This window comes from Antennarius striatus, chromosome 20 (genome assembly GCF_040054535.1).
Source record: "Antennarius striatus isolate MH-2024 chromosome 20, ASM4005453v1, whole genome shotgun sequence".
Lineage (NCBI taxonomy): Eukaryota > Metazoa > Chordata > Actinopteri > Lophiiformes > Antennariidae > Antennarius > Antennarius striatus.
The window spans coordinates 10,455,001-10,466,656 of NC_090795.1; the positions used below are offsets into that span (position 1 = coordinate 10,455,001).

Here is an 11,656-nt window from a genome sequence, read left to right on the forward strand (position 1 = left end):
TCAAACCTGTCAAACTCCCCCAAAGATTGTATTATGCTTACCGCAGGGACCTGACTCCAAACTGCTGGATATGAGAGCCTGGGAGACTTGTTGTATCTGTGCAAAACACAGCTGGACTCCTGCGGGAGGCACAAAGGATGCAAAGGTCTCTCTCTCCCTTTTCTTTTTATCTCTCTCTCAGCCATCCTTACAGCCTGCAACCTCCCCTACTCCTTTTCCTCCATCTCTGTCAGTTTTAACCCCCCCCCCCCTCCATCTCTCTCTCTGCCTGCACGCCATCATTACTCCTTCTGCTTTGATCCATCTCAAAGGGGACCAGATTGCAGTCTGGAAACATATGCAGAGAGTAGATACAGACGCGCGTGGTTGCGGGCACGCGTGCACACAATAAGGCAGCTGGTAAAAAGTGAGTGATCAGTGGAAGAGGTGAAGAGAAAGCAGGATTATTGCAAATAGGATAATAAGGAGGAGATTCAAATGTGTGGAAGAGGAGAGGAGGAGCTCGAGAAAAAATGGGAGTCATTTCCAGCCATTTTCCATTAAGCTCAACTCCGTGAGTGCACCACAGAAATAGATAATTTTATTTAATGCACAATCATCTCAGAACTTTTTATTTTCAGAGTCGACTAGCCAAAGTCAAATCCTCATCCTTCACGTGTTCCTCGCTGCATTAACCATCCCTCAATCCCTAATTCTTCTTGTCTCCTTGCTTTTTTTTTTATCTTCCTGTTTATGCCGCCTTTCTCCCTCTCCCTCTCTCTCTCTCTCTCTCTCTCTCTCTCTCTCTCTCTCTCTCTCTCTCTCTCACACACACACACACACACACTCACACACACATAGACACAAACACACTTTTTCTTTGCCAGTCTCACCCTCTCTGCCTCTCTCTCTCTCTTTTAGCCGGGTCCTTGAAGACCTCTCTAAGCGGATAGGAAGGAAAAGTACTTTTCTGCCTCATCAGCTTGCTAAGCCCAGTGAGGAGATAGCACAGCTAAAGACTCTTCACTATTGATGCTAGCAGCTAATGGTAATGTGCCCTTTGCTGAGCATGAAGGCCGGTGGGCTCAAGCTAAAGGCTAGCGATAATCATACTTTACAGTATGGAACCTGTGGGTGGTGTGAAATTACGCTAACAGCTATTCAGCCCTGGTATAAGAACCGATCGATGGGTAAATGTAGATAATAGTTCATTACAATCCATGTGTGTCCTTCACCCTCTGGTTGTGTCCTTTTAGTTGGTTTTGCACAAAAAAATGCTGGAAACCCCCCACAGATCCACCCATTTATCAATTTAAATATTAATTGCGTTGTTTCTCGGCATATGTCAAGACACATCCCAGCAAGGTTTCATCAAACTAATGAGAAAGCTCAGGAGTAATCCATACAAAGACACACAGCTTCTGTGACGTTCCTCACCAGAGCGGTTGTTTGGGGACGACCTGACCGGAGAGACGGAGGGAGTTCGTGAGGAGGAGTAGGGCCTCTGTCGGTCTCTCTCTATCGTCGAGGCGGAGCCCACGAAGTGATACTGGGAGTAACCATCCTGCAAAGACAAAGAAAATCAAGGAAGAAATTGGTTACTCTCTGCTGTAACAACAACAAGAATCCAATATCCAGCTGGTGTTTCATTGGGATTTAACATTATTATTTGATATCCCTGAGCTCCATATATTTACACAGTGTGGATTAAACATTGTTTAACCAGGCATGACAGTAAGAACAAATTCTAATTTAGAGTGGCTGCCTGAGCCACTAAGGAAACAAGGCTAAGAAAACGAAACTTACAAGTTGAAAAGACAAAAACATAGATATAAACAAAATTAATAAAATTAAATACATCACTGCTTACAATCGTAACAAATCCAGACGTTTTCAACCTGGCATTACTTTGTGAGCACTGATTAAGTACAGTATTGAGACAGTACAGCATATTTCACAACAATTTAAAAGCCTGCAAGACCTGTTCTAGTCCAGGAGAGGTAGTTAAGTCATTCTATAATATACGAGCTGAAGACACGCGAACAAAAACGTCTTGCAGACATCAGTTGTGAGTCAAAACCGACTGATGGAAACAAAGGTTTCCTGAAAGTTCTGACAAATCCTGCCTGGAAGGAAGAAACTAGTGGTCCTCCCTTAAAACGTGTTGAAGCTTAAAGGAGGAAAGACGGTGCCGCACATCCTCACCCTCCATCTTCTTTAAACAATGGGAGAGTTGATTTTTAAATTAATATTATGTAAGGGGACACTGGACTGAAACAAGGGCTTCTCTTTAACATAATTAAAATGTCTAAATATCTCTCAATTGCTTCAAACTTATCTCAGCTGTTTGACTGATGTGTTGCACAATAATGAGGGGAAACACTTAACTTTTCCTCCACTCACAGCTCCTGTGTGTTTTTGAAGGCTACTTAACAGGATTCACATCTCACTTAAGACAGACCTGCCCTCATTTATTTATTTTGTCATTATACTGCATTTCTACATTTGTCAAATCAGTCCCTTGTTTGTGGAATTAGTACATAGTTTGTCGTCTGGTTCTTTGTAAGTTTGGTGATAAATATTTGCCTAATCTTGCTATAGTATGTTGTAGTCTCATATGCAATGACTTAAAAAGAGACTTAATGTCTCCTGTGGATGATTTGAGACGTAGGCTTGAAAAAAGAGGAATACATTTTTGTGTGTTTTTTTGTACTAACATTAAAATGATATAGCTAAAAAAATAATCATCAGCCATTTGTGTATTAATTCTGTTTAACTGCATATTGCTGTGATTGGATCAAAGCTCCTTACATGAAATATAATTAAGCCAACAACAACTGCAGAGCTGGAACCAAATTCCAATTAGCGTCAAAATAATTGGCTACCTCTAAAAGCCAAACACAAACCGATGATTAAAGATGACGGAGACGTGCTGCATCGTTGCTTTAGTGGTAAACTGGTGACACAGCTGAGACTGTGAGGAGTTAAGAGCAAATCATTTCTGAACAACCAGGCAGGAGAGGGGGAGACGAGAGCAGGAGGAGGACATGACAGGAACTGAGGAGAGGGAAGAAATGGACAAGGGGGAGAGCAGACCAAGGAAGAAAAAGACAAAAAAAAAAGATATATGATTAAAAAAAAGCAAAGAAGAGGAGGGGGAGAAATGATGGTAAGGATATCAGGGAGGAGAGAGGTGACACAAGGGAGGTAAAAAGGTGGTAAGAGTGGGAGTGGGCAGAAGTGAGAACAGTCCCACATCCTCCCTTGACTCTTATTATCTGGTGCAGCGCTGAGGACTAATAGAAAGGCAGATCCTCTGATACAAAGTGGTTCGCAGGCAGCCCGCATCCTCTCTCCACCATCCCTCCTTCATTTCCACTTCATCACTCCTCTCATTCACTTTGGTTTACACCCTCTTTCTCCTTGGACTCCCCAACACATCTCATTATGAGGCGTGTAACCCCATGGTGAATCGGTCCGCTGCCCCACCGGACGCTGTCAAACTTTCACGTCGCTCAAATGAACATCGTCACTGAATATTGAGAGATGAATGTATTTTGCAGAGAGATGTGTGAGGTCTGCTGTTCATGAATGAGGTCTGGGAATGATCCACTTGGGTCCTTAGAGTGCTTCCAAGGAAAATCCGGAATGCTTCTATACTTTATGATAATTTCATCCAAATTGAATGGTCATAACTGGAGATGAAAGCGTGCAAATGAATATATAGAAATTCATTAAAATGGATGTTATGGCTGTAAGACTGACACGCATTCTCTCATCACATACATACAAGAAATGTATGCCTTAATTGCAGTTTTGTTTCCCTATTTTCTCGTAAAAATCACTGTATTCAAAACTGTGTTGCAGTAATATGTAATATGATGTGTATTCTGTATCAACTTGATGTTTCTCTGGATATCAGTAAGAGCCATGATACCCCATAATTCAGCCTGACAAACTTAGTTTCTTTAGGAAATTTTTGGAAATGCACTAGAATTTAAAGTAAGCTAGTTCTGCGGGTTTGAAGAGCAGAGCACTAGTAATATCTGGCCCACCAGCCACTCTGAGGCTAAGGAGAGTTAATAAATAATAAATGCACATTAAACTTTCATACGATAGCGGCAAGTTTAAAAAACCAAAAACATTTTGCACAACACATTCAAAGTTCGCTGTTCAGCGTGAGTGTGTGCCGAGAAACCTCACACCAATGTAGCCTGACAACACCTCCCACACACACATCAGCTACATTTCCAATTGTCACCTTTTCTCCTCATTGAAACTATTTTTTGTTCTTTCTCCATCCAGCCTTTTTGTCTGCCTCACACTCTCTCCTTTTAGCCTGTACTGTAAAAATGAGATGGTTGCTGGGGAACCATCCTGCGCCCGTTGCCCTCGCCATCATTGGATGCTTCGTTGAAGGTCGTGAGACTGCGAGGTAAAAAGTGATTACTGTCCAACAAATGAGGAGTGTGTGTGTGTGTGTGTGTGTGTGTGTGTGTGTGTGTGTGTGTGTGTGTGTGTGTGTGTGTGTGTGTGTGTGTAAGAAAGAAGGACAGTAACTCTGGCAAAAACTGTAAAAGGTTACACAAGATGACTGGTGGTGGCCCTCAGGGCCTTGGCAAATACTTAACATCACTGTTATTTTTCATTTCTTCAATCATCTTCTCTCTTTGTGTCTCACAGCTTTTTCAAATTCATATTTACAGCTGTGAGCGCTTCAAACACCCATGACCTCTCTATCCTCACAGGAATAATCTGCTTTTGACCTTTGCATTCTTTATTTTCGGTTGCGTGTGATTCTGTGGATTCAGGAGTTGACCTTTATCCAACTGAAACATTCATTGTAAAAACGCTCAGAGTACTGCAGGGATGCACCGTAGCGCTTCTTCTTTTCTGTCTTCCTAAAGTAAGAGACAGAACCCCAACACACCTCCATGTCCACACTCCATTTCAAACAGAGGAAAAGCAGGTGTGTATGTTCAAACCATCGGCAAGAAAATGCAAAACATTATGAAAGTAATGTTCAGTTTGTTGCATGTTAATCATAAACTGTATAACAGCACTATTGTCAATCAGGTAAATAAATGATTGCACAAACTCCCTTGAGGTATTTAATGAGTAATGTTTGTTTCATTATGATCAGATGGTTTGTCAGTTATTGCATCATGTTTCTGGCACTTCCAACTGGGTTGATTTTATTTACGGGGAACGCTGAATGTTATGTGCGCACGGATCGTGCAGTGGAACGGGTTGTGCAACCAGTGACCTCACACATATTTCCCACTCATATCACACAAACACACCCACATAATGAATTACCCATCCCTGGAACGTATTGTAAATCTGCCACACGTGGGACAAACTTCTCTCTCCGACCCCCCCCAATCCCATCTGTCAATGTGTGTGTGTGTGTGTGTGTGTGTGTGTGTGTGTGTGTGTGACAAAGAGAGAGAGAGGTGGGGTAGAGAGAGACTCTGATTAAATGCCCAAGTAAAATCATTTATCAAGAAATGAGGCACAGGCACAGCAGCCCAGCAGAAATCACCAGCTAAACGGGAATATGACAAAGCGTAATGTTCTACATGCACATTATGAAACTCTGTGCTTGGTTCATGAATCTGTGCAGACGACAGAAAGAGAGAGAGAGACGGAGAGAGATTTTGATTTTTAAAATCATGTTAATTCATAAAAGCCAAATTACAAGATAATCACGTTGACACAAAATCCAACAGAGATTTATACAAAAAGGAATTCACATCTCAAAAACAATTAAAGAGAGAGAGAGACAGAGAGAGAGAGAGAGAGAGAGAGAGAGAGAGAGAGAGAGAGAGACAGAGAGAGAGACAGAGAGAGAGACAGAAAGAGAAAATAAGTGTCTTTGGCTCTTCCACTTCTGTTAAAAATTAGTTTATCTATGAAGTCACTTCGTTTCAAGGCCTTGCTGTCTATAGAAATCACACAAATACGTATCACTGTTGAACGTTTATGATTTACTTATAACATGAACTGTGGTTTCCCTCAAAGGAAAAGTAGATTACTGCACATGCACACACACACACACACACACACACACACACATGCGCATGCACGCACGCACGCACGCACGCACGCACGCACGCACACACAGAGTAAAAACACATCCTGTCAAATAATCCAAATACCTTTGAATAAAAGTAGACTTTTACTGCACCCTGGAGACTTTTATGCATGATTTATCCAAAAGTCAGAGCTAGCATCGCTGCAAACAAATTTTAGTTTTGCTTTATTAATGACTGCTGCACCACAGATCTTTCAAGTGATCTTGGATTCTATTTTTATCTGATGTTACTGTTTATTTATGGGCCCTCAACTTTTCATTACAGGCCCTTGCTCAATGCGGTTCTCCTCTCTTCCTCCAACTCCCATGAAACCACTGTAGAAAGTGATTAACTCTTCTTTGACAAAAAACACACACTTTCAAAGACACGCTGGGCAGAAACAAACATGTGTATCCACGTGTGTAACTTCAGCGCGGATGAAAAGTGTGTTTCTCTCATTACTTTGAGACTTCAAAGCACACAAATCTGCCGACATCTCACACTGACTCATTATTGACCCAACATTTTCTCCTCTTTCTGCACAGCTCAGACACGCTTTCTTTCCGAATGCAAAAAGTTTAGAGAATTCACCACTTCCTTTCCTTCTTCCTCCTCCTTTGCACACAAATATTTTGCAGGAAAAAAAACCCAACATCTGCACATTCGTCAAAACTGTGTGCTAATCCGTGTTTGGATGGGTGGCTAACAGGATTTGGGGTGCACCTAACACCCATGACCTAATAAGGATGCAGGGATTCTTACAGTACACTCACTCATTTTAAACTCTGGACTCTGTTGATAAAGTCAAAGTGTGGTTTCTCTAAAAGAATAATTTCCACAGTATAAATTTAGGTGGGTTTGTCACTAACCAGGCTGCATTCAGACAATTTAGGCAGTAAATTGTATTATTTTGGTCTCTGTGAGCTATTGGAGGTAATTTTAAGGTGAATATATCCCACAGTGCTGTAGCTTAGTAAACTGAACTGTATAAACTACTTAAATATTTAAATATTCTCCTAAGTGTCAGTTTGATTGTTTAGACAGTTTGCACAGCATTTAATGACACTTTGAGACAACAATGGCTCAATTGCATTATAAGATCAATGATACAAGATTATGATGAAGTGCAGGTAAATGACACCAGACTACAGATGATATCTAGTTTCAGTTTAAGGTCGATAAATAAGTATTTTTTTTCGATTGCAGTGGAAAGTCTATTTTTGAAAAATATTCTTTTTTAAAAACTTGTTTACATCAAATTTGATGGATGCAAAATTCATTTTATCCAAAATATATGGTCGTCAATCTTAAGATAGCTGCTTCCCTCCTTCAGTATCTGTCTTTATTACCTCCTGGTTTGCCAGAAAGTGTTTTTGAGGCAACGACATGCGGGGTTAAAAAAAAAGAAAAAGCAATAAATCCAAAAAATCCAAAATGAACCAAGTCTGTTGTCTATTCACTGGAATGCTGTGCCATCCAGTCATGTGTACTGCTGTCCAGTGGCAGTGATTAGAGGCGTGTGAAGCAGATGCTGCTTTCAAATGCCAAATGGACATGGTTTGGTGTAATAGTGGGGAGTAGAGGATGAAGAATAAAGAGAGGAATAAAGTTGTCAGGATGAGACGGGTCTGTCCTCAAGTGACTACAGTTACAGTCAGAGACCCCCATGGCAAAATTATGTTATAAGTAAGGAATGAGTTTAATGTTGGTTGCTTGTCTCATGAAGTAGAACAAAATGTTACTTTGGTGATTTATCTCTGTCCCCACTTCATTCTGCATTAAAACCCAAAAAGATATCCCTTTGAGTGCGTTTCTGTTACTTAAAGAAGTAATCACTCCTGTTGCTTCAAGATCCTTTGAGGTTTGACAAGAGCTCAGCAAACTTCAGTACAAGTGCTTAGAATTCAAGTGGGAAATCCCACTTTAACATCTGAGGAAAATAACACGGGATAGAATGTCTTGTTGAGACGATTCACACAGGAGTGCAAAAAAAACGTCTCATTTGATCTTCTGCTGAATGTCAGAAGCCACAGAGATTTCACATTTAAAGCTTGATATGGAGCAATTCTTAGTAATGGAAACACCCTATGGAAAACAAAAAAACAAAAAGACAGACAGACAGACAGACAAACCAAAAAAACAGATCCATAAAACGTACATCTTACTGTGCAGCAAAAAGCAAAGAAAGGCAATACTTGCATTAATTTAAAATAAAAGTGAACTTTTAGCTCAACAAAAATAGAATATTTCACAAAGCCTGCACTGCACAGTGTTAGATTATATAGCTACGTGCTATGCTCAAAAAAGTTTGTAACTCACACACATCATCAGCTTTATTTTCTCTAAACAGAAATGAATGTGACACATTTAAAGCCAAGGACACCTTCCTGGAATGTGTTACTTAATACCTCACTGAATCTTGTTGATTGGACTTCTAAAGTTTTGAAGTGTTGAATGGCAGATAACCTTGGTAGCACAATTCGCTCAACAACACTCGTCAGTGAGTGCGTGGAACAAAATATCGGTCATTACTTTTAATTTAAGTTTCAAGAATGTGAAAGTGTTTGTCGTTTCAAAAGAAACGGAAGAGGATGGAAGCTTTCAGCACGCATGTGTGTGTGGCAGAGAGAAAGAGAGACAAAGAGCACATATGCAAAAACATACTTTCTGCAGTCATCAGTTTTCTTATCCTTTGCTTGTTTTGTTCTTACTGAGATCCAAGTTATCTCCTTTATAAGCCAGCATAAGAGTTTAGTCGTAACATTCAGCGTAAATCAACCATAAGTGTCAGTGTTATATAAGGGCTGTGTGTTTGTAACGGAACAGTAGTGACTGACACAAATGGATGGACATCTGTGACCATGGTTACACTGTTACCAAGTTGTGATGTTGCCCAAAGGAATCCCATTACTCTGTTATTTGCAGGTGGTTGTAAATGACCTAAAGATGACAGCAAATGTACACACTTCATCTATTCTTCAGAGTTCGTGCGTAGGCTTTGCTGGAGTGTTTAAGCTCCTCAAGGTTGCAGCACTGTGCTAATGTAGCTACGTCATGACCCACATACTAGACAGCATCACAAACCTTATACTGACTGAATTTATAATCATGTGAGAACAGCTGCTCTATAGACTACTTTGAAATAATAAATGAATCTCATAAAATTTAAACTTAGCCTAGTTTAAATAATTAATATGTTTCATGTGTATCATATATTTAATGAATACTTAATTAACACCATAAAACTCCAAAAACCTGCAGTCTGTGGTGAAAGATGCCAGTGTTTGGGTGAGTTGTCAATAGCAGAGTGGAATTAGGATAGCTTTGCAGTCACTTAAGCCAGTAGATTCGGAATATGGGAGACAAGAGCAAATCCTGCCAGAAGATTAGACCTGACTAGAAAACATGATAGAACTCAGAACACTAAAGTTTCATCTCAGCGTCCCACAACGTAAAAGCCAAAATGAAAGCCTTCTCCTGTCCGAATGGAAACAATTTAAATGGCAACTGCTTTGTGAAAATAGTTTCAGGAAGCTTCATCCTCAAATGTCTCAAATTCAGTTATTCATGTAACGTAATTGTTTTGTAATTGTTAATATTCTCTACGTTCTATGCCTCCAGACATGAAATTTGTTTTGTATTGGTTGTTTATGTCCTTTGCTAGTTTTATTAAATTGCACCCTACTCTACATCAGATTGCAAAAGCCATTTCATGACAAACAAACACTCACCTTATTTGATCCCAGCAACGCATGGATAGAGTGAGGACAATTTTAATGGTACTATTTTATAATGCTGCTTAAGATAACACAAAAAGTTGTGATAGAACCTTTGAAAGCTTAAGGTAAAATGAGGTACTGTAATTCCACAAAGAACTAAACTTTGACTTGTGACTGTGTAGGCCAAGCAGGGTATATTTTCAGTGAATACAAGACCCAACCTTCTTGTAGAGGGAGCGCAGGTCTCTGTACTGCCACATGCTGCTGAGGACCTGAGAAGCTGCCTTCACCACCTTTGCCGAGTGCCTGGAGAGCGACAGAGAAAGACAGACGGTTATACTCCTCCTCTGTTCCTTTGGATAATGCTGCAATGTCATTCTGTCTTCACCAGACACATCCACAAGATGTATACAGGCAAATGGCATTTGTGTTGGCTCCTAGGGAAAGATGCCATCACTCTTCTCAGCAGAAGATGAGTTCTCTTGCACATAAGTGGAGAGTTTAAAGATGAGTTTAAAATGACCCTGTCTGCCATGATAAGGGTCCCATATTTTCTGAGCCCTTCTTGGGACAGAGGGACTCTGTTTCCTTTTATGTGACATTAACAAAGATCCTCCAGACAGTAATATGGATCCATGGTATCAATGGGATGTCAATGGGATTGCATAATCTTATTACAAATAAAGTGCACTGAAATTTGTCTTAGTTAGAATTAAAAAAAGAAAAGAAAAAGAATTTCATATAAAGGATATACAGTATGTAGTAGTTTTTTCACATACAGTGTGCCCTTGCGCATTCACGCATCAACACTTGTGACTTCACCTTATTGCGGATTTTTAGTAGGTGGTCACGTGACACCGTACGTGCATTCTATTGGCTGATGGCATCCGGAAGTGTGCTACGTTTCGTGAGTCTCTGACTTACGTGAGACACAAAAGTGCTTTAAAACAGTCAATAAGAGTGTGGGAAAAGGTAATACAGATAGATGGTGGTTTAATATCAGTATGGAGAGGGTTCATAAATGTTTAAATTAAATTATCAAATAATAAAATAAATAGTTTGTCGCTATATCACAGAATTTGTTATTTGCGTGTGGTTCCTGGAATGCGTTAACCGCGAGTAACGAGGGCGCACTGTAATGACAAGGATCATGCCAAAAACAAAGTTTTGAAAAATGTGACACGTTTGTAATTTGCTATCTCATTGTATGACAGAGATGTGGTACGGAATAAAGTTAAAAGCTAATATTAAAATTATTCTTTTTTTCCATTTCATGGTGTTTTTCCAGCTTGTTCTATTTCAGAGCGGTTGTTCAACAGTGCCTATCTATAGCAGTACTGAACTGTAATGGGCAAGTCTGAAAGTGTGTAATTGTGTGACTGTTGCACAGCACTGCTGAAAAAGCCCATTTATTCTCAGTGCACCTATCCTATGAAACGGAATATGTGTGGGCTATTAGGACGTAACTACTCTAACTGTGAAATTTGCACTTAAGAGGCTTTCTTCCAGCACCTGATCTCTCTGTGTAATGGTGCCCAGGAGCTAAGTTCCCTAAATAGACAGAGTCACTCTCTATAACAGTAAAAGAACATTTGACCTCAATCTGATGACATTTGGGGCAACCCCTGGCCCACCTCAAAGCAGGTTGGACACCCTGCCTCATCTCCCGGTGTTGACAAGAATTATAACCTGCTGTGTCGTACTTGTTGTTTTCCAGCTGTATTTCTGCAGATGAATGGTCATAGAAAAGGTAGGTGCATTTATGAATGATGTATTTGCAGTCATATTTAGGCACTGGAGGTTGCGAGGCGACAGAATACACTGATGTCTTGACAGGAATAGCACAATAAAGCAGCGAGAATGTATTTAGCCTTTTTCCAG

At 40.2% G+C, this 11,656-nt stretch overlaps 1 protein-coding gene across 6 annotated transcripts in view; it reads right to left on the reverse strand.

Annotated features, from left to right (window-relative positions):
- The window catches only part of ctnnd2a (catenin (cadherin-associated protein), delta 2a), a 223,506-nt gene that overhangs the window by 6,277 nt on the left and 205,573 nt on the right, over positions 1–11,656 (reverse strand). For all 6 annotated transcript variants that reach the window (XR_011039039.1, XM_068343824.1, XM_068343822.1 and 3 more), the window contains exons 21-22: positions 9,997–10,081; positions 1,417–1,543 (exon numbers count right to left, since the gene is read on the reverse strand). Coding sequence is in view for 5 of the 6 variants with exons in the window: in XM_068343824.1 (XP_068199925.1) it covers positions 1,417–1,543; positions 9,997–10,081 (212 nt within the window). In the remaining variant the exon portion in view is untranslated. The remainder of the gene's footprint in view (positions 1–1,416; positions 1,544–9,996; positions 10,082–11,656) is intronic.